Below are 25,928 nucleotides of genomic sequence, written 5' to 3'. Positions count from 1 at the left end.
TTCTTTCAGAAGAGGGGCTGGAGCGGAGAGAGCGCTGAGAGGCTGCCGTGGGCAAGTGAGAGAGAAAGGGAGGATGGCAGGGAGACAGAGCTGCCAAGGGGTCTCCGAGGCTGCATCCTTCAGGAGGAGGGAGAAGGGGTCTTCGTCTCCAGATGGAGATTCCTAAGAGTTAAATATCACCACGCAGCCCGACCCGGATGGGATTTGCTTCTGGGTAGAAAACGCGACACTGATCAACATCAACTTGGACAAGTGACAAGACTAGGTCTGATGTTGGTGGATGTCTTTTCAGGTCGTTGGAGGGGAGAGGAAGGCAGGCAGTGTGCTTGGGGGCAGCTGGAGAGAAACATCGCGTCCAGGGCAGCGATAGAAAGCGACAAGGAGGGGGCAAACAGAGGGACGAAAAAGAGAGGGAGGAAGAGTTGAAGAAAAGTAGGGGGAAAGTAGGGACAGGGTGAAGAGGAGAGAGGAAGGGACGAGGGAGCAGTGAGGGCGGCGAGGAGGCATCCGCAAGGGAAGGGGGATCGCGGGAGAGCAGGGAGGACGGGTCGGTCGCGAGGTGCCGCGCGGGCGCAGGGGTGCGCGGGGGTGGCGGCGGCGCCGGGAGGGAGGCGAGGGGGCTGCGGGAGAGGCGGGGGGCGAGGAAGCGCTCGAGGCTCGGGGAGGCGCGGAGCGGCGGACCGGGGAGGGGGCGGGCGCGCGGTCGGAAGGGAGCCGAGGAGGGAGCGCGCCGGGCCGGGAGCCGAGGGCGGGCGGGAGGTGGGGGGCAGGTGGGGGAGCGCGGAGCGAGCGGAGGCCAAGTGCATTGTGTCTGGCGGCGGCGCGCGAGCCCACCGGCGGCCGCGGCGGGGCGGGCAGCCATGGAGCCGCGGGCGCTCGTCACGGCGCTCAGCCTCGGCCTCAGCCTCTGCTCCCTGGGGCTGCTGGTCACGGCCATCTTCACGGACCACTGGTACGAGACCGACCCCCGGCGCCATAAGGAGAGCTGCGAGCGCAGCCGCGCGGGCGCCGACCCCCCGGACCAGAAGAACCGCCTGATGCCGCTGTCTCACCTGCCGCTGCGGGACTCGCCCCCCCTCGGGCGCCGGCTGCTCCCGGGCGGCCCCGGGCGCGCCGACCCCGAGTCCTGGCGCTCGCTGCTGGGGCTCGGCGGGCTGGACGCCGAGTGCGGCCGGCCGCTCTTCGCCACCTATTCAGGCCTCTGGAGGAAGTGCTACTTCCTGGGCATCGACCGGGACATCGACACCCTCATCCTGAAAGGTGAGCGGCGGGCGCGCCCTGCGCCCCGGGCGCCCGCGCGTGGGGCGCAGCCCGCGGCTCCCCAGGGGCGCGCCGGTCCCCGCGGCCGCCTCCCCGCCGCGTCCCCGGCACATTCTTTCGTCTCCCCCGCCGCCTCCTTTCTTTACCCCTCCCCTCTCTCTTTCTTTCCCCGTCCCTCCCTTGTTCTCTCTCGCTCCTCTTTCTTTCCCCGACTCTCTTCTTTCCTCTCCATCCTCCTTTTCCTTTTCCCCTCTTCCCTCAAGTCTGGGCTTCAGCCCCCCGCCACTATCTCCTTGGCTTCCTTGGCCTCCTTTCCCCCCTCTTCTCCTCGCCTCTCGTCCTTCGCTGTCTTTGTACACCTGCCTGACTTGGAACGCGTGGGTCGGTTTTCTGGACGCTGCTCCCCGGGAAGGTAAACATCAAAAAGACCCGACCTTTCCCAGTTGGGCTCCTTCCCTTAAGTTGTACTTTCCTTTTAGAAATACCTTTGGAGGAAAAGTGGTGCAAACCTCAGAAGAGGAGGAAAAGGGCTTTTTCTTGTATTGTGCTGATGTTGGTAGCAGACGGGACTGATGTGGTATGCCAGCCTCGCAGGCTAATTGCGGAGCTCAGGAGGCCGGAGGAACCTTCCTCTAAACCCCCGAAGTACAGGGTTCCTTTGGGTTAGACCTCAGATAACATTAATGCATTGGTGGAGGCAGCTGAATGCAGATAGGACATCTACTTTTTTCCAACCTTCCTGATGACTGGATACACCATCCTTAGGCTAATCACACCAGGGCGAGGAGAGTGGAAAACCGGTCCAAGCCTTTGAAAGTAGAGCTTTCCGTATTTGCACATGGAGTCTCTCTACAGAATCACTCTCTCTTAAATTTGTGATACCTTGTAAGGCTGTTTTTGTTGTTGTTTTGTTATTTGACACTGAGTTGTAGAGCATCAATTTGCTCTTCTGAAGTCTAGGTGACACTTGGCTCCCATGCGTGTAATCGGATCGTTTGAATTTTTTTGGTAATGTCATTCATGTAAAAATATTCAATGCGACAGTCCTACTGCTGAAGCTTCCTTCTAACTTTCAGAGCTTGACCCTTATTACAAATTCTTTTTCTCTGAGATGGAAAAAATAAAACAACCCACCTTCTTCCCTTGGACTCATTATTGCAAAAAAAGAAGACGTCTAAAATCAGTACATTTAAAGATTTAGTAGCCATCCAGGAAAGCAAAGAAGCAGATTTGTGTTGAATTCCAGTTTGGAATGGAATTACTTGGAAAGGAGGGGGTTAATAACATGTTGGCCTCAGAGTCTTGTTCGTTGGCATATTCCTCATTTCTCAAACATGTCAACTTCTTCCTTCCCGTGGCTAGCTCAGCTGGGGACTGCCATCTGAAATCTGTCTGTGTGTGGAAGGACTCCAGCACTTTTGGGGGGAAGTAGATACAGTAACCTTCCTTTGGGAAGGGCGCTGTATTCTTTCCTCTCCTAACTCACATCCAAATCTGATTTCTCCTCATGAAGATGCTGCATAATTAATTTTGATAGTAGCATAGTACATGAACAAACTGTAAAAGCTGAATTTGGAGGTTCGGTTATGGAATGCTCGTTTAGGCAAGGCAATTTTGAAAGCTAATCAGTGTAGTCTGTCTTTGGAAATGACAGAGCTGCATTTCCTTACACTCTTCCTGTGCCGAGAGTATTTGATTGCATGTAAACTGGCTATAGAATAATGCCTGAAACAGGAGGGTAGAGTTCATTCAGTCCGACAGTAGGCGGGGAGAGGGTGTCCCACAGGACACTTGCACATTCCCCACCTCCCCACCTGGCCTGGCTAGCTGAGGTGCTGAGCTCCAGGGAAGTTCAGAATCGAATAATCCTGGAGGCTGAAGGGACTTTATAAAGCAGGCATTCAATCCAACCTCCCCCCCATTGTTCAGACTCCCTTCTTCTACATCTTTCTGACAAACGGTTGTCCAGCCTAGCACTTCCCTAAGGCAGAACTTGTGTGCTAATTAAAAGAATTACAGTTTTCTAGTCATAAATGCAAGTTTGGATTAAAACGATCTCAGATTCGTAATACTGATGGTGTTTAGCTAATCCTTTTTGTAGGATACTAAAGAGTTCTAGGTTGTCATCAGAAGACCTCGGCCCCATTGCTGGCTCTACTGCTAAATCGCAGGGCTTCCTTCAACATGTGTCCAGGCCTCCTTGGCCTTCAGTTTTCTAGTTCATAGTAGGAAGACTCACTGTTCTTTAGGGGATTTTCTAGTTCTAAAATCTGTCATTGTTGTACTAATAGCAATGTAAATTTAGCTTCCTGGGAAGTTAATGCGCTGACATTATTGACATGAGGAGTTTGGAGGAAATGACAGACGTTCAGTACGTTATAGGATCATAATTTGTTGTTTGGGAGATGGCCAAAAGGGCCTCAAGTACTTTCAATATTGCTACTCATCTACCTTGGGCTACCTACATAACTATTCTGGATCTCAGTTTCATCATCTGTGAGATGAATGGGTGAAATGAACAGCTTTAAAATTCTGTGATTCTAAGAATAATTTCAACAGATGATTTTGACATCCATGTTAGGTAAACATTATTACCTTTGTTTTAGCATCTGTGATATGAATTTGGCATTTGTGGTGTGTTTTGACATCTGTGGCTGTGGTATGAATTTCTTAAATGAGCCCTGTATAACTAGAAATCAACATGACATCTAATTTAAAAATTTGGACAACTAGGGTCCCACATTTCATTCTTACTTTCTTCTCTGAACTACCTTATGAGTCCTAAGATTTAGAAATGTTAACGATAGGAAATGAAGAAAAGTAGACTCAGAAGGGAGAGTGGGGAGGGGAGGAAAGGGCCACAAGAAGTGCCTGACATACTTAATGAGCTTTTGAGGGAAAAAGAGGTCAGCCTTTCTTTGTGTGGACTTAGAGCACAAAGCCAGGAGGTGGGTGAAAGTTACAGAGGGGAAAATGTAGAGTTGATAATATGGAAGACCTCTCACAATTGGAATTGTTTGCATTTCCTGGAGGCTGGGCAAATATTTCTGAGAGATGTAGAGGAAAAAGAAACAGACAATGTGGAGAATAAGAGAATGGCTTAGAAATGCAACATATAGGCTCTGTAGTGTTCATCTACTTAAAGAGAAATCACATGAGCCAGAAGAGCAGCGGTCTCATTGGGACAAGTATTTGGGAAAATCATCAAACTCTGATTGTTACTCTTTCATTATGATTCTGTTTACTTCTAGCCCAGAGTGACCCTAGAAGGTCTAGATTGGACCTCCAACCAGGACCTTCAATAAGAATGGAAGTAAAGTTATAGATAAATCCATTAAGGACCAAGACTAGAACTCGATGCTACTCTCCCAGGCTAACGAAAGACCAGTCACCAGCACAGTTTGCATACCGTTGTTTTTCCTCTTACTGTATTGACTAATCCACGTTTCACTATCTTGCCCACTGGGATAACATGGGAACTTACAAATGCTGTAGAGATATTAAGTTCACACTATATTACCATAGTTTACTATCCAATAAAACAAATGCCCATCGAAAGGCTATTATGTGCAAGGTCATATTAGGGAGATTTCGGCTACACATGTGGGGATTCTTTTGTGTTTGAGCTGGTCAATTGACTAACTTATTCTTCCATATATAGACCCTTCTTGCAGTTAACTTTTGTTGCTAAGGAAGCTTTGCTGGTCAAAGTAAAGACAGTCTCTGATAAGTATGCAAATGAAGTCATCCGTATGCAAATGAAGTCATCCTCCACCCAGCAATAGGGGGGCTAGAATAGTTGAAGGAGCCTTGTGGTAGGAACTTGAGAGAATGGGTTTAAGGAGTAGGTTCTTTATTCCTTCATTCATCCAGTTTATTCACTCAATAAATATATATTGAAAGTCAGGTATTGTTTTAGGTATAGAAGATACAGGATTGAACAAAATGGATAAAAACGCCTGCCCTAATAGAGTTTATATCAAGTGGTGGAGTTATTTTCTAGTGGATTATACAGTCACTACTCTTAGTAGGCTGTGGGAAGAGCACTGTGCAAGCTGCTAGAGCTGGTAAGTACGTGACAGAAAGTACAGTGCAGAGTGATGGAGAGCTGTACCCTTTGGGGGACGCCTGGCCATTCTGTTCCAAGTGCAATTCTTATGTTTAAACTACTGGTTGAACATTAAAATAGGAGGACAGATGGAAGGAGACTCAGTTGGAAACATTCTATAATGCTTCTTTCAGTTACTGAAAACACTGAGTTTAATAAATAAACATTGATGAGTCTTGTGAATACATTATGTGGAACTTTGGAGAAATTAATTTTGAATAGGAGTTAGTCATTGAAATGATATCAAAAGTGCCAACTGTTCTTACTAGCCTTAACTTTAATTGAAAAAAATTTTTTAATTAAAAATTTTCATTAAAAACAATTAACACTATTTTTCAAATATATGTACTTTGTTTATGTAAACCAAATCCTAATATTATATATTGCCTGCAATAAACAAAAGGAAAATGAATGTTGTAGTGTTTTGTTTTTATGAAATTAAAAGGGATAGAATTTCAGCAATGTGAAGATTATAATTCTGTAGGCATACTGTTAACTTGGATAAATCATTTGGGATTGAATTCTTGAAACTTGAAATACAGCATGTCCTTGTGGTTTCAGAAGCATTTTTCCTTTAATGAGATAAACAGAGATATCAAAGACAGTAGGACATAAATACTTTGTCATTTTGCTCTCTGCAAGTAAAAGAAAGTAGGAGGATTTGTAGGAATTCATTGGGTCTCTTCTTCACTCTGCTAATGATATATCTGTTTCCCCTGTTGGCTTATTTTCCATGAAATTAATAGTCTGTACAGGACCCACTACGTTCTACCTGACACAGAAATAGATTGATGATTTTCTCCAGCTCATTTGTAGACCAAAGTATCATTTGTGTTAGAATAATTATCTCCCAAGAGCAGATATATCTGGGAAATCTGAGAGGCATGCACTGTTTCTCTTCCCTGACTCATTCGTTCACATACTGTTCTCAGACCTTCTCTTGGACCGGAAGATGCTGCTGGTAAAGGGATTCCTCAGTTTTCGGGGTGCTGGGGATATCATTAAGACTTCCTTCTTCTTTCTTTACTTCTCAAGGCAGTGGTCTCCAAACTTGTCTTAAGCCTCACTCTATGTAATTTATATTTATTCATTTTAAAATTAGGTGCATGGACTGTTCTGACATATACATCATGAAACACAGACAAAAGCAAACCTTGAAGGGATGGGGTAATAAACAGAAAAAGAAGTTAAACTATTTTCACCCACACTTTCCAAAGAACTGCTTGTGTACCCCCTGGCATGTATACACTCCTCTTGGAAGACTGCTTCTCTCACTGCGCATCAGCAAAGCTGAGTTTCTCATCTGGGCAGAAGAAGGATTGTTTGTTTACTATCATGGCTGACCTCTATGGTGGGTCTCCCAGGCCACCGTTGTATCACACGTATTCGTCTTGCACAGGGGAGAGAAGAAGATGCATTTTATTTCTGTATCATTTCTGACATTAGACACAGTATTACCCAAGTGTGATACCCTATGTTTCAACACATCCTATTGCTAACACTCCTGAAGGTTATCTTGCATAGAAACTAGATTCTTACTTGCCTCTCTGCTATCAATAAAAAAGATACTTGCTTCCATTCTTTCCATCTGCACCGGGAAGTCACCTTTTAAAAGTGATTCATAAACACGAAAGAGGTTGGTGCTTTAAGTGGTTTGTGATCAAAATTGCCAGAGTCAGTGACATTTGTATCCACCATGTCTCATGGATAACATTTAGCAATGGCCTTGAGGGGAAAAACAGAAGAGTTTTTTGCTATGCCGTAGAAAGTTCACATCCAGTTATACCCGAGTGGCTGTGATTTTTTCCTTAGCTCCAGATTTTTCTTTTTCAAAGCTCAAAAAGAGCCGTTAAACCCCATCAGGCAGACTGCTCATAATTGCAAGTGTTCTTGATTGCCATAGAAGATATGTTTTTGTTTGGGGAGCATCTGGAAGTTACATTCCATTGAGGGAGTAACCGAGTCTCCCAGTGTCAATGCTAAATGGGAGACCATGGGGAGCGGCAACATTGAAAGAATTTAGGCAGGTCCTAGGGTTTTCCCAACAGTTACCAAGGGTGAACTCTCCTTTCCTCTTTGAGCCCACCTGCAGTGTGGTATACCCCAGGTTACTGACCTCTGACCTCTGCCAAGCAAACTGTGATCTCGGGTTGACTCTGTCCTTATTCCTGAGCCCATCTTTCTTATGTCCACCTTATCTTTCAGAGAGATTCCACTGTCCTTCTTTGACACTCAATTGTGTGACCATCTGAGGCCCATTTTCCTGTATTATTTGCTGGTTAAAAGAATAAAAATAATCAGATTTGGCCATCCCCTTCACTTCCCTCTCCCTTGCAAAAGCAACTGGTGAAATGAAGGAAAAAGTTGAAAACAAACTGGAGGTTTGGCAAATAATACAAATAGCAAATGTATCTCCTTTGGTGTAAAATATTAGTTCAGTAGTTTGGGGCAATTCAGATAAGATCATTCTAACCCTGTAGACTTGCTTTAAGTTTAACAAATTAGTTTTTTCTACAATTAATATTTTTTAAAAAACTACACCATTGCTATTGTCTAAAGCTTTGCACAACTGGTTGTAAAGATTTTTATCAAAATAAAGGTGTTTGTCAGTAGAAAATGGACTTTATCTTCAAAACCTGGTAAAATTTATGATGGTTTATTTTTTCACTTTCTTACAGTGTTTCCCTGTGGTTAAAAGTGATTGCAGTGATTAATCTGTTTTATTGCAAGTTTTAACTAAAAAGATGTAGCTGAACTTCTTGGAGCCTGAGAGAGCCCACATCGGCGGTCATGAAGGTGGCAGCCTTTGTTTGCTGCAGAGTACGGGGAAACTACAGGCTGCACTCCATCTTTCTTGTAACTCAGCCAGATAAGCCGACTGCAGACCAAATAATAATGTCATGGGGACACCCATCAGAGAATGCATTAGCAAGTGAAAAAAGGGGAACAGTACAAACCATATTTCAGTTTCCGTTATCTTGACTGACTGAGAACACACTGAATTATTTTCTGTAACTTGCTGGATGTCCCCCAGTGTTCAGACTTTTAAGTATTTTGTTCATGGGAAAAAATCAATCAACTCATTTCTCCTCTAAGGACCAAAGGGTTGTAATATGTTCCCTTTTGGTTTCTCCAGGTTATTTGATACCATATAGGTAGACAGGGAAGCGATTCCAGAAGTATGTGGGAAATTCTGGATGTATAGATAATTCCAGAAGGCTTCATTGTCCCTTCGCAACAGGTACCTCAACTGTAAATCAACACTGATGCCTCCATCTGCCATGCCAGTAAGCACTGACTTGTATCCTTAGTGTCTATAACAGGCAAGATTGGGAGAGTGGGGCATGAGGGTAGAGGTGGGAGGCTGTATGTGACTTGGATCTCTCTTGTCTACATTTTAAGGAATTTTTGTTTGGTGCGGGGGATGTAAACATTTGCTTCACTCAGAAATCAGTCAACAAATGTTACTAATGAGTGTTGAAACGAATTGCTTTTGCAAGTAAGAGGCTGCTCAGTGAAAAACACGGGTGCGGTATCCTCCTTGCCCCGTGAGGTTGTGCTTTCTCTAAGGACCCCCAGAGTAGCGAGGAGGAGGGTCTGAGCAGGCGGATGGGGCTGTTGGTTAATTTGAGTTCGAATGCCATTTCTTATGTTCTCACAAGTTTGAAAACTGCTTACAGTCATGTTTACAGTTGTCATGGAATTTTTCAGCATGGGCATCTTGTTAAATGGTACTCAAGGAGGTTATCCTGAAAAGCAACAGAATCGATCACTGGTCATGGGTTTGAAAAATTATGGAACTCATCATCAGAGAGACAGTTTGACCTAGCAGAAGATAAACTGTAGCGGGGGGAAGAAACTAAAAATACAATGGCCAATGATAATAAGTGAGTCTGGGCCAATTGAAGCTCTGTATGTTTGTTTTATGCCGCTGATACTTAATCACTTATTCCAGGTGATTTAATCCTTAGCATCTAACATATTTTTTTTTTTTTTAAAGGATTTTCTTTATTTATTTATTTATTTATTTTATTTATTTATTTTTGGCTGTGTTGGGTCTTCGGTTCGTGCGAGGGCTTTCTCCAGTTGCGGCAAGCGGGGGCCACTCTTCATCGCGGTGTGGGGACCGCTCTTCATCGCGGTGCGCGGGCCTTTCTCTATCGCGGCCCCTCCCATCGCGGGGCACAGGCTCCAGACGCGCAGGCTCAGCAATTGTGGCTCACGGGCCCAGCTGCTCCGTGGCATGTGGGATCTTCCCAGACCAGGGCTCGAACCCGTGTCCCCTGCATTAACAGGCAGATTCTCAACCACTGCGCCACCAGGGAAGCCCAGCATCTAACATATTTTAGGGAGAGTTTGTTTGGTGTTCAGACAATGGAAGTGTTGGTTGAAAGAAGCTAAAGCGAACAAATGCTAGAAAAATAAAGAGCTAGGCTGAACTAGAGTGGCAGGAGAAGCCACACTGACTGAAAAATACTGTCTTTCTGTTCAGGTGTTTGAAACAAACAAAACAAAATGGGCACAAGGAAACTGTTTACTATTCAGTAGTAAAAGATAAAATCCAGCCAGAAGATGTCTGCTGAAGAAGCCTCAAAGTCATGTATTTCTTTCCTTTTTTCCTCAAGTGTTACCTTTTCTTTCTGAAAGAAACTCAAATTGGTTGGAGGAAAATGGATAAGCACATGTAGAATCAAAGATTCACAGAGTTGAAAGGAACTTTGAGCCATGATCCTCACCCAATTTTTTTTACTGTGATGCCGTGATAAGAGGATTTTCATGTGCGCTACAAACTTCTGTCAGTTACATGCAATTCCTAGCATACCAGCTCTGACTCCCTCCTTTTCTCTCTGAGCTCGTGTTTTCAGAATGCCTGTGAGGGAGGGCATGTTGTTATCAGCATAATCTTGATCAGTTTTAATTTATAAAACGGAGTCTAGCTTTTGGACAGGGGAGGCCCTTTGATCTTGTATAGAGGAGGCTTAGAGACAGCCATCTGATTGGCTGTGGGAGTGGGGGCTTTATCCAGGCTGTGTATTTTTCAGGAGTGAGGCTGGTACAGGGAGCTGGTGGACACTCTGAGCATGCGTACTCCAGTCTCCCAAAGTCGTCCCCAGGCACCACCACTGATTTGGAAATTGGGAGCTGTATTAATAACTCATTACCTGTTAGCCTTATGAATAGGTCCCAACATAACTGATTTGAGAAAGTTAAAAAAAAAATGACGGGAGAAATCATAAAAGGTCACAGTTTTGTTTGCCCTCCAAGTGTGACAGAGTTCTTGAAATAAATCTGTCTGAGGGCCCCTGAAAGGCATTAAACAGAGTAGCTCACTATTCAGTAAACCACACATACAAGATGATTCTGCAGTCATATTTGATTATGCCATGGGAGAAATTGATGCTTCTTACTAATATGCCCCAGATTTTCATTTCGGAAATTTGTGGCATGGGTATTTTTGAGAGCATGGTTTTATTTCCTAAATTATCACACAGTTCTTGTTTTGGCACTCATCCAGTTCTATTTGCAGGTTAAAATGGCAGACCTAATTTTTTATCCCCCCTGGCTAAGTATTCTCCCATATATGTAGCTTTCCGGAGTTGTATTTATTCCTGAAAAGGTCAGGTGTGAAACATTGTAATTTGGGTTGTCAGTCTAATTTTTTTAAATGCAATTAATAAAGTGCTTGATAAACATTCATCCACTCACATATGTGGGTTTATCATTTAAGGATCTTTTAGTGCCGAATAGTAGAAAACCCAAATAAAAATGGCTTAACCTACAAGGAAAGTGTATCATCTCCCATAACAAGAACTCTGGAGGAAGCCTGTACCTAGGCTGGTTAATTAAAGATTGAATTCTGTTGGGCTTTAGTTGTCACAACAGGGGCGATTTTGCCTTCAGGCTTGTCTCTTGCTGGTCGTCAGCAGGCGTGTCAGTCACTTCATCACATAGCAATAGTTCAAAGGCTAATAAAGCAGGAGAGAGGGGCCATGCCCCTTTTTCCTAAACCATTCTTAAAATGAGTGTAATGTCCTAGAAGTCTCCCAGAAGATTTCCCACAGGCCTCATTGGTTAGAATTATGTCACATGACCATTCCTAAACCAATCCTTGGCGAGTAGAATGGGATTATGGTGATTCCCTTAGACCAATCAAGCTTCCCCTGACAGTGGCTAAGGGTTCAGTCTCCCCAGGAAGCACTTGCCTGTCTGACACCTGAACAAAGTCTGGCTACTGTTAGCTCAGGAGACATGGCTGTTGTGTCCACAGCCGGAAAGTCCAAATGTCAGTACCATCCTATCTGTGATCATTCCATAGGGAGAACAGGACTGAGAGGAGAACCCCGATTTCTTGCTAGCGCTTCCAGATTTACCGTATTCTCTCTCCCCACATCCTGCCCTCATGGGAATAGGGGAGGGAAAAACCTCTTTTTCCACTATATTCCTAAATTCTCAGGTTGAGTCCTATAAATTGACTGATAAAAGACAGATTAACAAGAGAAAAACAGAAGTTATTAACGTGCGTCATGCCTATGGAGCCCTCAGAGATGGGTAACTCAAAGTGGTGGTTAGAACTTGGGTTTATATGGCATCTTAACGAAAGAACAATACATTTTTTTAAATTTATTTTTTATTTATTTATTTTTAAGAACAATACATTTTTAGGGAAGTGATAAGACAAAGGAAAAGGACTTTGAGTTTCTAGGGCTGACAAATTGTGGGAAGGCAAATATAAGGAGAAACTAATGGTAGATCAGGGCTAGAATTAGCAAGGATCTTTATGTAGATTCCTCTGGTACCATCTCTGGCTGATAAAGGTCTAGACTTATCTCCGGTAATTCACTTCTATCCTTCCTGGTACAGAGAAGAAGGAGGGGGCACCTTTATAAATTTATGTCCTGCTTTTAGGAGAAGGGCAGAAAGCTTTTCTTGTATCTGCTTCTTCTCGATTGCTTCAGCTCAAAATAATTCTTATGTCAAAGTGGCATATTTGGGGGCGGCATATTTTGCTCTTCTTCATGGGCATGTCGAAGCACCCTGAAAGCCCTGTGCTTTGTTTGCCGAAGAGCTGTTAGGGACTCTTTAACCTCTGGTACCCCAGGGACTGCATGGTTGTTTTTAAGGAGGCTTATTCATAATTGCACTTTAAAAAATGGGATGTAAAATGTTCAAAACTGTGCATTTTAGGGGATTTTGATGTACTCCAAGATCTGATAGTGCAGTTGTTATCAATTTAATACACATTGTATTGACGAGGTCAGTGTTGTTACACACCTGGAAGGCCACCTGCGGAGGTGGTTATTTAGCAACATATGATCTTGTGTTTGGAGGAGTGGGATGGAGGGAGCGTGTATTCTGATGCAGCTCAGGCATCTCGGCAGGAATGTTCAAGTCAAACCACTCCAGGGCACTTCATCTTTCCTGGTGGAATTGCTATGGTCTTCTTGGACCTCTCATTTGAAACTGAGAGGCCTATTTATTAAAGCTTGATACCTCTTTAGAGCAGGAATTACAAAGCAAGAAAACAATCTGAACTATTGCAGATGGGCTGAGCTAGCAGGGTGTTAGCATAGAAGCCTCAAAAGATGGTGTAGAGCCACAAGGTATGTGGGAGGACATATATTTGGACCACCAGCTTGCATGCCAATTTGTAGGTTCAAAAAGAAAAAAAACAAGTGAGGAGGCAGGAAAGAGAGGAAAGCAGGAAGGAGCAAATGAACAACTATTTGGTGGATCTTTGGGGAACCAGCTCTCTGGGATCTTGTTTCTTTAAATATCTATCAGGTTTATCTTTCTAAAATAAAATCTTATCATGTCTTTCCTTTGATTAAAAATCACGGTCTGATGGATTCCCCAATAAGTTAAAAATAGACTGACTCAATGATCCAGCAGTTCCACTCCTAGGAATATACCCTAGAATGGAATATATCCTAGAATGGAAAATAGGGACTCAAACAAAAACTTATACATGAATGTTCATAGCAGCACTGTTCATAATAGCCAAAAGGTGGATACAACCCAAATGTCCATGAGTTGATGAATGGATAAACAAAATGTGCTAAGTCTATATAATGGAACATTACTCAGCTATAAAAAGGAACGATGGGGGCTTCCCTGGTGGCGCAGTGGTTGAGAATCTGCCTGCTAATGCAGGGGACACGGGTTCGAGCCCTGGTCTGGGAAGATCCCACATGCCACGGAGCAGCTGGGCCCGTGAGCCACAACTACTGAGCCTGCGCGTCTGGAGCCTGTGCCCCGCAACAGGAGGGGCTGCGATAGTGAAAGGCCCGCGCACCGCGATGAAGAGCGGTCCCCGCACCGCGATGAAGAGTGGCCCCCACTTGCCGCAACTAGAGAAAGCCCTCACACGAACCGAAGACCCAACACAGCCAAAAATAAATAAATAAATAAATAAATAAAGTAGCTATAAAATTTAAAAAAAAAAAAAAAAAAAAAAAAGGAACGATGTACTGATACATGCCACAACATGGATGAACCGTGAAAACACTATGCTCAGTGAAACAAGCCAGACACAAAAGGCAAAGTATTGTATGGTTCCATTTATATGAAATATGCAGAATAAGCCAATCCATAGAGACAGAAAACAAGGAAGGAGGAATGTGGAGTGACCGCTTCATGGGTATAGGGGTTTCTTTTGGGTTGATACCTATGTTCTGGAGATAGATAGTGGGGATGGTTGTACAACATACTAAAGGACAAGGAATTACACACTTTAAAAAATGTGACCAAAACAAAACCAAAACCAAAATCTCTGATGGTTTTGCACGGTCCACATCTACAAGTCTAAACTTCTTCGAAGGTCATAAAAAAGCCTTCGCCATGTGGCTCCAATTCCCTTGCTGGTGGTGTAGCCAGACATTTCTCCAATTGACCTCGGGTCAGGCTCCACCAGACCATTTGCTTTTCCCTCAATACATGTTCCCTTCACTCTGTGTCATTGTGGAACTTGTTTCCTCTGCCTGGAATGTCACCTTCTCTTGTCCATCTGGTCGCTCTTCCTTGAAAGCTTCCTAGTGCCATTGTTATTTCCTCTCTAGACTTCCTTGACTCTCCCCTTAGCCTCTCATTACCTGCAGAATTAATTGCTTTATTAGTTGGGACCCCAGTGTGCTTTGTACTATTATAGTACTTCCTACATTGTATTGTGGTTTATTTCCTTGTCCACTTTACCCCCTACCTTAAGGTTGGGGATGGATGCCACCCAGCTCAGTATCTGGCACATGGCGATCTTCCCATAGAATAGCTGTTGAAAAAATTCCACTGGATTGATTCAAATCACCGTCATATGTGGTCCATTCTTTTTCACCCACTCCAGAGTTTCTCGTTCAATTCAAGGACAAGGAGAAGAGAGACTTATTCTAATCTTTCAGGGACTAGGACACTAATAATTAACTCAAAGAAGATGAAGTAATTGGCATTAAAAAAAAGCAGTAGTAGTAGTATATGTAAAAAAAGAAGCATTTACGGTGGCTTTTATATTGAAAGTATTCCAGAAATCAGCATAAAACTAACAGGGTGCTTTTTATGGAGGATTTGCCTCATAAAATGTTCTTAATCCTTAACAAAAGGATTACATTATTATTGCGATTTTCTTGTCTTTCTGCTTCTACCCCGTTGGAAGTCCCTACCTTCAAGGAACTGTTCCTTTGTTCTCTCACAGGACCTAGCTGGGTGGTTTTTAGATACTAGGAACTCAATAGATGGGTAGTGTTTTCCTAGGTTTATTCTAAGTATTTTCTTGTACAGTTTTGACTTAGTAAATATTCTGTTTTTCAGTAAAACTGTTGCAAGTCCAGTTACATACTTCCTTTCACCAGAAAGCACAGTAGCTAGAATGAATCTCTGAAAAACTCTTGGTGACTGCCCTTCGTCAGGCTCCTTACTGAGCTATTCTGTTGCTGTGTCAGGCGTCTTAAGAGGGAGGCTCCTGTATGCTGAAAGAAAGCCTGGAGGAGCATCTGGGGTTCAAGTGTGCTCTTCAGACTCTTCAAGCTGAGATAGCTCTCCAAGAGACTGGTGGCTTTTCTGGTGTGCTGAAATGATCTCCCCTTCAGCAAGTTTATTTTGAAGGTTATTGAGGTGACAGCAGGCAGAGATTTGGGGCATCTTCTTCCCTCTGCTATTAACTAGCTATGTGACCTTGAGCAAGTCACCTCGCCTCTGCAGATCTTCATTTTCTCATTTGTACATACAGAGGTTGGATCAGTGTAACCTGCTGGGTCTCTTGCAGCATTAACTGGCTGTAATTATAGGGTGCCCAGCAAACAGCAGCTTAATTAACTCCACAAAGTGTAAGGATAGAAAAAGGTCGGTTCTCCCTAGAAGCAGGTAAGTGTTAGGACAATCCAAATCTGAGAGCCTTTCTCTCTTTTCAGTTGTTCACCCACATGCCTTTCCTTTGCTCTTTTGAATGTGACATGCTTTCTTATTGCTAATTTTCTTTTTCATTTCCTGAGGGTTTCAAAGGAGAGAACAGGACTTTCTATATTGTTCCAGGAATTCTCTTCTGTAGGAGCAATGTTTGCCATTTGGTTGGAAGGACTGAACTGTATAACTTTTTCCTTGTTAGATAATTTCACAGGGAATTGGTAATAATAAGTTATATCTGGTTTTAGAAACTGAAGTTAGAGTTCATAATAGAGAGCAAAAAAGGAGTACCCTTTAGAAAATTGCGTCGTATAATTTAAATTTTGCCTTACTTGCTCATTTTTAATTTTTTTGAAGAAGTTCGAGAGATTTTGATGGAAGAAAAAAAATCATATACTTTCTTTTTGTTACTACAGGTAAAAAAATCCTAGGTTTATTCCTTTTTTGCTTCATGAGAGTATTTAATACTCATAAGCCACGTGAAGTTAAATAGAAATCCACAGTTATCTGTCACGATTCATTTTGTTCAAAAGTTTTAGAGATATGCTTTCTGAATTTAATAATCCACTGTGTTAAATACCTGGAAGTTATATTTGACCACTTTAATTCATACTATGAATCTTGATTATTCGCTTGTTTCTTTTTTCCCCTCAGATGATATTTTAGGTGGCTTGCCACACATTGTAATTGGCATAATAGTTAATTTCACTGAAAGCCTTATTCAAAAAATTTGAACATGAGATGACTTTCCTTGACCCCCAATTTTTTCCTTTATGTAGATGAAAGGATATGGCCAGGTAAACCTCTTTATGCATCCATGGCAATGATTATAATGGCAGATCTGCTCCACTTCTGATGCTTGGTTGGACCAGGTTTTACTTAAATCCTTCCACACAGAGCAGAGATGAGGTAGACGAGACAGTCATCTGTATCATCCCCATCACGGTCAGGCTGATTCTTATTGAGAGAGAGTGTGAGTTCCAGAAGACAAGAGTGGATATGGTCCAAGGTAGCAAGCGTACTACCTCACCTTTGCCCCATCATAAGCATTTTGGTCATTTGGAAGACTTCGAAGTTTATCTAAGAGGAAGGAAAAAAGAACCTGTTCAAAACAGGTTAACAACACTGCACTGAATGGTGATGGGGAAGATAGGGGAGAGGCAACCCCATGGAGAATGAGAGTCATCACATAACCGTCTTAACTTTGGTCTCTTGATTCTTAGAAAGTCTCTTCATTCTTTTGGAATTTTGTTTGTTTCCTTTTACAAACAGTAACACTAGGAAGAGTCTTACAAAGTCTGTGGGAGATTATGAACTAGGGAACTGAAATCACTCTGTAGAAGCCATATGACGAGGAGTGTGATATTCATGGAATTCATGAGAAAAAGCCCTTTAAATTTACACAGCAGATTCCTTTCTCATAACCCAAAGCGGTTTTTACAAAGAGAAAAAGGAGACACGTTCTCTGACTAAGCATACGTGACGGAGGAGAATAACATTGGGACTGCTGTTAATTACTGCTTGTATACGGAGGGGAAGGTGGCCCCGTGGGGGAGGTGGGGGGTGGGGGATGAGCAACCCTGGGAACTGGGAGCTGTGGTCCTGGTCCTGGCTTTTCTGCCACCCGTGGGACCTTGGCAAGTCATTTAAACCTCTCTAGATCTCAGCTTCTCATTTTTAAAGTTGAACTTCATGATTTCAAAGAGTTTTCCAGATTATTACCTTTTATGATTTATTTAGAGCATCAGGAAGGAAAGGGTGAGTTTTCCAGAGAGCCAAAACCTACCTTTCTGTGCCTCAAAAACTTGTTTTTATCTGACTGGATGGATATATTATTCAATGCATTATGCACATCTCTGCTTTCTGAAACAGAGAGCACTAAATTTAACTTTTGCTGAGTGACTCAAGGTTGTTGCCATGAACTATGATGTAATAGCCAGGTCCCCTTGGGGAATATAGAGGTGTGGAGAACTGTGTGCCTCAGAACCAAATGACGCAGCACACTGTCCTTTACACAAAAATGAGTGTGAGGTTCTGATTTGTGTGTGTGTGTGTGTGTGTGTGTGTGCTTGCTGCTTTTCTAAATATCACTTCTTTCTGTTTCCGTTGTCTGTCTCGAGCTGCCCCTTTTTGTATTCCACTTTGCTGCTTCTAGTGGGCTAGGAACAGGGGGTCATAGATGAAGCAAGCTGGAATTAGGTCTGAAGTTAGGGCAAATAGTCACCAGGTGAGGTTTCAGGAGGCGCCCCTGAGAGTGAAGATTTGGGGACTTCCTCAGGTCACTGCCTGAGGCCTTTGGGGTGTTCTGTGTTGCAGTAAGCGGCCCTTGGATAAGCACAGTATCGAGGTGTTTGGCTCTTCCTATTTATGGAATGATGTAATGTTTGTGACCATCCTTCCTAGAGGAGAAGATAAGAATGAGAGCTGGGCGGGAATGACACAGCCCAAGGGACTACAAGAGGGCTCCGAAATAGAAGAGTGTCAACACGAGGGCAGGTGTGCGGATCTGTGACAGTGTCCAGGTGATTGACAGGCAGGGCCAAGTCTCATTTGTAGGGCGTCCCACAAGGTCATCCAGTTCGCAGCCTTGGCTTGCAGCCATTCTCCACCATGACAGCCCATTACTGCCTTCTTTAGATGAAGCAGATACAGGGGGACTGGCAGTGGCAATGTTGAATTAGGACCCATGGATGCTGAACTTCTGGTTAATTGTTATTCTTTTGATCCTCGGGACCATTTGCGGGGTAGCTTAAGAAACTGTAAACTGGTTATTCATTTCTGTGTATTTACATGTACATGCCGCTTTATTAGCTTGCAAAATACAGTGTCATCCTTTTCAGCGTAAACTTGGACACTGACTAATTTGCACTTCTTTAATCTGCAAGCTTGGCAATTTGGGGCAGCCTCCTACCTCCTCCATCCTCCCTCCCCATGATCTCCCCTCTCCCACCCAGCAAAGCCAAGAATGTTATTTTAGGCTGTAGGAGCCATATTAAAAAAATACCACTGGGTTTCTCTGAGCTTTTCTGAAGTTTATAAATAAATAAACGAATGAATGAATGAATGAATGTCACATGGGCCAGTCTCCCGTGGGGCTCTCTTTGCTGTGTTTTCTGGGCACTCATGGGAGAAAAGCAGTCAGGCCTGGTCCTATCCTGGGACTACAGCTCCCCTGCCCAAGAGGGGGATAGGAGCTCATCCTGGGCAGGAGGAAGCCAGGAGGGTCCAATATATGTAGCTGTGGCTTCATCCAGGATTGTGTTTATGTCACTCCTGGGGGTGTGGGGAAAAGCCAGAAGATGATCGGTAATTAGAGAAACAGGACTGTGCCACCCATTTTGGCATGGGAGTTAAGTGAGCCACCGTTGTGTCACACTTATGCTAGAATTTTCCTCTCTTTTAACACCATTGGGAAGGATGAGGATGGGTACAGTGTGGAAGCAACATCTGCTTTCTTCCCTTCTAAGGCTGGCCCCTCCTGACTTCTAGAAAAATACTGTCATAATCCCTCTCAGGATTCTGGAATTACAGTCCTTGTAGCAGCGTAGCCTGAGGCCTTATTTATCCACGGCTTTGACTTCTTCTTTATTGATTTGGGCTGATAATCACGCAGTCTGTTGGGCTGGTTCTAATTATTTTGGCTATCTTAATTATTGGATTGTGCATGACCTGTTCTGTTAAAATAATTTCTCAGCAAAAAAGAATTGAACCAGGTCAAGTGTACATGCATCTACCTAGTTCCTATCTGCTTCTGCCTCTAGCCCTTTGTGTCATGTTAAATGAATCATTTTGCTTCCCTGTTTTTCATTTTTCTCTCTGTGAACACAGAGAGAATGATGTTTATCTTGTGGCTTAAGATGTAGGGTCACTAAATATCACACGCTCTTGAAATGTAAATTGTTGCTATCAGTTTGATAGGACCATTCATGCTGCCTCCATGTAGTTTACATCTTTCTTTCTAATTATGAACTTTCATAAACACACACTCATTATAGAAACTGCAGAAAACCGCAAAGAAGAAAACAAAAATCAACTGTAGCCCTCCAACTTAGTTATATAATCCTGTTCAAAGTTTGATTTCTTTTCATCCAGTCTTTATGCAAATATATGTACAAAGACATGTTTCTATAATATGATATATACTGCTTTGTAGCCAGCATTGAGCCACAAGAATTTTCCAATTTTAATTATTTTTAATATCTGCAAAATATTTTAATATGTGGGTGCATCGCCTTCTAGCTAATTAATCTCTCCTACTCGACTCTCTCCTCGTATCCTTTTTTGTCTACCTGACGGAATCATCTCCCGGAAATAAAACTTGATCCTATCACTTCCCTGCTTAAATCCTTCTGCAGCTCCTGATGACGTGCTGGATGAGGCCTCGCTGTGTGGGGGAAGGAGCTTTTCCTGCCTGGTCTCTGCCAACCTCTCCTCTTAGCTCTTTGCTTCTCGTCACGCTCTGTCTCACACAGCACCGAACACTCCTTACCTCTGCACCTTCCCTTTTGCTCTTCTTCCATCTGGGATGCCCACTCCTGCCTCTCATGCCACCACCCCTGTGACCTGGCTGTCTCTGGCTCCGTTTCAAGGTTCCCTGCAGGAGGCCTTCTCTGCCTTTCCCTCGTCGGGAACCTGTTTCTCTGGACAGTTCTGTAGTGACCTGCTGGGATCTCCATCACTCAACCCACTCTGGGCCCCCTCCAGTGCATTCTCCATGCTAGGGCAAGAGGGAAGTGTTTTCTGGCCGGTTTGTTTTAAAAAATCAATTCTGATCATCGATTCCAGTCATTTGCAATCTGGGGTGGCTTCCACCGAGTCTCACAGTGGAGGCCAAGTCTCGATCCACGTTCAGGCTCTCCGCGATCTAGCCCCCATCCTCTTCTCCAGCGCCATCTTCCCCGATACCTCCTCAGCCCAGTCTCGCAGGCCTTCCTCTTCAGAGCCCTCATACGTGCGCTTCCTTCGGTTCCACGAGCATAATCCTGCTGGTCCTTGGGGCCTCAGCCTTCTTGGACGGCCTCCCCCTTCCCCTCAGCACTCAGCCACCCTCTTCTGTGCTCTCCGAGCGCTGTGTGCTTCTCCCTTATGTCAGAGTTGTGATTTGGCATCTGTCTGTGCTATCATTTCAATAATGCCACTGTCCTTCACTAGACTTTAAGCTCTCTGAGGGGGAGACTTGTGTTCGTTTTCATTTATAGGTAGGATTGGCTTGGGGGAAAATCACAAGGTCCAGGAGCTGACGTTAGAAAAGCTATCAACAAATCAAGCTAGATGAGACCAGGTCCGTCCCAAGTCACCAAGTGGGGCAATGCCAGAGGCATGGATTAGAGGTGATCTCCTATAGTTCTTGGAATAGCCTATGAAATCAACATTATCAGCCTCATTTTAACTCAGACTCAGAGATTTTCATGAAGGTAGCAGGGGGTAGGGCCATAATTTAGTGTTAAGTCAACCTCGAGGAGAGGGGGCTGTGTGGAATGAAGAACATGCTGGTCCAGGCTGTCTATTGGGAGGTGACGGACCTCCTGGTGTGCGGTGGTGGAGCCCCAGGTGTTCGTTTGCGTGTCTCAGGATGCATTTGGGCAGCTGGCTGGCTCGTTGTATGACCTTAAACCAGCCAGGCAGAGAAGCGGTGCGGCCAGAAGCAGGGAGCCCTGCAGGGGCTGATTTTACCTCTGCACATTGGTGCTCCTGGGAATTCGTGGTGTTCTCTGAGTCCTTTTGCATTTGCCCAATAGAGGTGGGGGCAGCTGTTGGCCAGGGTACCAGGGTCCTCGGAGGGCACAGTGCTAAATCCCGAGGAAGAAGTCACCGGGTGCTCAGACCTGAGCAGACTCAGGTGCTTCTGAGCCCTGCAGGGCAACGGAGGTAGCCTTTCTGCTTCCAGTCCGGAGCTTTTCAAGTTACCCCCAGAGGAGGCTGGGGGCTGTGGATGCCCTGGAACACCGGTGATCTAGCCTCAGGCTTTGAAAACCAGACAAAGGCAAAACAGAAGTCCCTGTAAGAGAGAATAATCCATAAAGGATGCAGCCAGAGAGTTTTAAAACATTTCTTCCGTATTTTCTTAAATTAGGGTTTTCTTTTAATTACCTAGTTATCCTTCAGAAACTTGGAACAGTCCCACTCCTTATCAACATATTCCTTGTCAATTATGCACAGGCTCAGGCTTATGGTGCTGAGAGGGTGATGCTTAAGTACGAGGCAGCTGGAAGTTTTTCCCCTTGGGTTGAGGGGAGTGATAGGAATGCTAATAGGCTATCGCTCCGGGCTGAGCTGGCAGCTGGAGGAGAGGCCTCCCTGAGCACGGGGCCGGGGGACCGCCTGGGGACCAGAGGAGAGGCTTGTTGCCTGGCTGCTGACCTAACCGGATGAATGGGGGCTGGGGGTTAACCTGCAATTTTTGTGATTCTGATCGACTCTGCCTGCTTCCTGGGTTCTTAGCACCGTATCCTCAAATAGCTGATTGAAGTGATGCTTAGCAAAACTGCCTATTGGCACTTTTTTTTTTTCCTGCCCAGTTGTCTATGCCATTCACGCTGCTTGATGTAAAATTAGGGTCGGAAACATTTCGTGGGCATGTTTGGATGAGATGTGGGCTGAAATGTGTGTGTGCGTGTGTGTGTGGGCACACGCAGCCGCATGTGCGTTATAGGGTGCAATGAGCACTGAAGTAAATAAGGTACAGCTCTGGACTATATGCAAGTTATCTCGTCCTGTCCTCATCCTCAGACAAGGACTTGTGACGACTAGATGTGATAAGCACAGGTGGAAAACAGAAAGAGAATTAAAGCTCTCCTTCACGCTGTCACTGGAACTGGACCAGAGGTACATTTGTGTTTCAGGCTCAAGCACCCGACGGTTATCTTGGCTGCTTGAACTATGTGGGTAGGTGGGTAGTTCTGGTAGGAGAAAAGATGGGGACTTCAGTCTGGAGTGTGCATCTGTGGGGTGGGCCCTCTCCGCCTTCCCTCCAACAGAGATTCCCTTCGGAGGTGGGTTCCACTTGGCCAAGGACGAGGTTTACCCCTCCAATCCTCGCTTTAGGTATTGAATCCCAACACCGCTCCCCCAGTTTGCGACCTATGTGGGTCTGGGGCTCTGGGGTGGAATCTCTGCCCCAAATGGCCCTCCTTCCCGTCGCGTGATTCCCACACCTTCCTCTGTCTTCCCAGCCACTCCTGTGCCCCTTTTGTTTTTCCTCTGCCTCGGTCAGGGGTTTAGGCACCTGAAAACCTGCTCGGCAAGCAGGGAAAGAAGTCTTTGCCTGCAGCGCTTTGGACAGTGGTTTCCTCCAGTCTTTGTTTGTGCTTCCTTGTGGGTAGAGGGCAGTGTGAGAGCAAAGGCGATGGAAATACACAAATTAATATTACGAGAAAAGCAATGCCACACGTCAATCCGTGCCTGCCTGCTCTGTCCTTGTTCACTTAAGAGGACTAATTAGGCATGATCAGATGTATTCATAGTGACTCTCATCTGACAAAGTCTGTTAAGATATCTAAGAACTGGTTCTGGAAGCAGATGCAAATTCAGTGCCAGCTCTGTCACTTGTTAGCTGTGGGATTTCAGGCAGATTATTTAACCTCTCTCAGCCTCCGTTTCCTCCTCTGTAAAATAGAACCTATCTCATGGGGGAAATGTGGGTAAAGCTCTCGGCATAGAACCTGGCACATAGCAAGTCCTCGGTAAATTATCATCATCACTCTTTAGCTATGGGCCTTAGTTAGTGCCTTATTTGTAAAAGGGACAGGATATCTGCCTTATGTAACTAACAAGGATGCATAAGAAGGCACTTGCAATACAGCATCACAGCCTGTATAATAAATAGGAGCATGATTATCCTTTTCCTATAACTACACTAAAGCAATTCTGGGGGGTCTCAAAAGTGTGCTTATCTGGCTGCAGATTTATGTCCTGATTTAGAGATGCCTGGAGCTGTTGCAGGAGCCGGAACACATGCGAAATAGTGTAAAAGCTGCTAGAAACAACGGTCCTGTCCTGACTGTCATCTTCCTGCTGCTGCTGCAAATGGCTTTGAGATTTGGCTTCTTCTGCTGTAAGGTTCTTGCACTGGAAGGTGGTGAGTGCCATCCTCAGCTCTTGTTGGAGTGAATCCTTGATAATTCATCCAATCTGGAGATTTTATTGCTCCTTTGCTTCTTGTCTCCGGCACCCACCGGGCCACCTAACCATGAGAGGGCGAACTGAAGTATCGATAGTAAAAGGGAGTGAAGTTCAAACTTGTCAGTTTTGCTTAATCATTACTTAGCCTTGATCATTACTTAGAAAAAGTTGAAAATGTCGTTTAAAAAACAGTTTGTATTGTTTTTGGAAATTGATTTCAATCATCTGTCAAAGCCCAGGAGTACAATTCTATCAGTGAGCCAGCAATAGACTAGGCTTTCCCTTTAGATCCTGAAGGCTGGCTTTAAAGGGGCTCCTAGTTTCCATTTATCTTGATGTGTATCTGTGACACCTCCCAGCATAAATCCAGCAGCTCATCTGGTGAAGAGGATACAAGAACATTGTTCACGGCAGCAAATATGTTTAAATTTTTCCACAGTCTGAGCAAAGCTATTGCCCTTGTCTATATTTTCATAAATGAGCTCTACCAGACGTTGCTTTCCTCATCTCCAGGTACAGTAGCAATTAGTCAATTCAGCTCGATCCAGGACTTACCTTCATGAAGGAAACAAACTTTTGAAAGTGTAGCTCAATTTGAAGGATTCTATCAAGGCACCTGGAAAGGGCCAAGAGTGCATTGTTTTTAAGGATCGTTTGCCCTGGGACACTGCCAACACACTCTAAAGTGGGCAGCCTTTCTCCAGTAAGCTGCTCTTTTCTGAGTACTTGGGAAATTGCTAAAGGCATCAGTATTTATAGGTCATCTGTGGCAGGTGGGAGATAGCTTTCTCCCTCTCTCTCTCTCTCTCTCTCTCTCTCTCTCTCTCTCTCTGTCTCCCTCTCTGTCCCTCCATCCTTCCCTCCCTCCCCCCTCCCCATTTCAGAGTTGTTGTTTAGTTGCACTTTGTTAGTTTTCAGTTTTTGTGGAACCATATTCTAGATTCAGAAAGTAGGTCCTCCGTCTAAAAGGCACTTGCTGAATAAATGTTTGTTGGACAGATGAGTAAGTGAAAGAAAGAATAAAGGGTGAGGTGATTGACTGTTGTTGGCAAAAGGTAGTGACTGACACTTGGCCACTAAATTTTTCGCCAGTGCTGAAGATGAGGACAAAATTACAGCTGTCCTTCAGGTCAGGACTCATGCTTCACAGGTCCTGCTTATGAAGGGGGATGGGAGGGGAAGGGGTGGATAGACACTGTCCTTTATTAAGCATCAACTATGGGCGTGGCAGCGTTAGGACACTCGATGTATGTTATCTCGTTTGAGCCTCATGACAATTCTGTGAGGTTTTATTACCTCTATGTTACAGATGAGGAAATGGAGGCTCAGAGTGGGCCAGTGTATTGTTCTAAATCACACAGCTGGTTCCAAAGCCAATATTCTAGTTTGCATTCTTGCATGCTGCTTCTTATACGCACACGTTAAATGCACAAAAAGCCCCATATTCCCAAGGTTCTCCCAATATTTAGAGTGTAAGTGTTTAACCTTCCGATTAAAATATATATATATTCATTCATATTCACACGAATTGAAAAAGTCATGGGGCCGGGAGAGGGAAGACAGCTTAGGTTTGCTTCCCACACTGACTATTTGGATGTCTCCCTGAATCCAGGAGATTTTAACTTCAAGTGTGTATTAACAACAGCTTGAGACCCAGGTGCTATTAAGACAGCTTTTGTCCAGACTTTATTGATCTCTCTGAGGTCAGCATGTTGTGACCAGAGCACGAGTAACTAGAAGTGACTGTTGGCCTGTCCCTGTAACACGGTATCCCTTGTGGGAGGGAAGATACCACAGTGTGTGAGACTTCTGCATCCACTGAGTCTATGGCTGTATTTGGTTTCACATGAGATGGGGCTCAGGGCACAAGGCGTGGGATGGGGTGTCGGTTATTGCTGTGTCTGCCTTCTCTCCAATGGCATGATCATGTCCCCCTTTCCCACACTGGCAACTCTGAGATGGAAAAAAGAGGCCAGGACCTGTCTCCACATTTCGATTCTCTGGTCTCCTGCTCGAGAGAGAAGGTGCAGGGGAGGATAAGAGAATGGGGAGG

The 25,928-nt window shown here is 44.5% G+C and overlaps 1 protein-coding gene across 3 annotated transcripts in view; it reads left to right on the top strand.

The window, feature by feature from the left end:
- Nucleotides 1–767: 767 nt before the first annotated feature.
- The window catches only part of TMEM178A (transmembrane protein 178A), a 50,135-nt gene continuing 24,974 nt past the window's right edge, over nucleotides 768–25,928 (top strand). Inside the window, exon 1 of one of the 3 annotated variants that reach the window (XM_057558311.1) lies at nucleotides 768–1,260. In XM_057558311.1, coding sequence (XP_057414294.1) covers nucleotides 861–1,260 — 400 coding nt within the window. In that variant the 5' untranslated portion in view covers nucleotides 768–860. Of the gene's footprint in view, nucleotides 1,261–1,473; nucleotides 1,673–23,692; nucleotides 23,832–25,928 lie in introns of those variants that run through there. The other 2 variants (XM_007167122.2, XM_007167119.3) reach the window with 2 other exon arrangements.

The sequence above is a fragment of the Balaenoptera acutorostrata genome, chromosome 12 (assembly GCF_949987535.1).
Source record: "Balaenoptera acutorostrata chromosome 12, mBalAcu1.1, whole genome shotgun sequence".
NCBI lineage: Eukaryota > Metazoa > Chordata > Mammalia > Artiodactyla > Balaenopteridae > Balaenoptera > Balaenoptera acutorostrata.
This window is presented reverse-complemented; position numbering and strand designations above follow the sequence as displayed.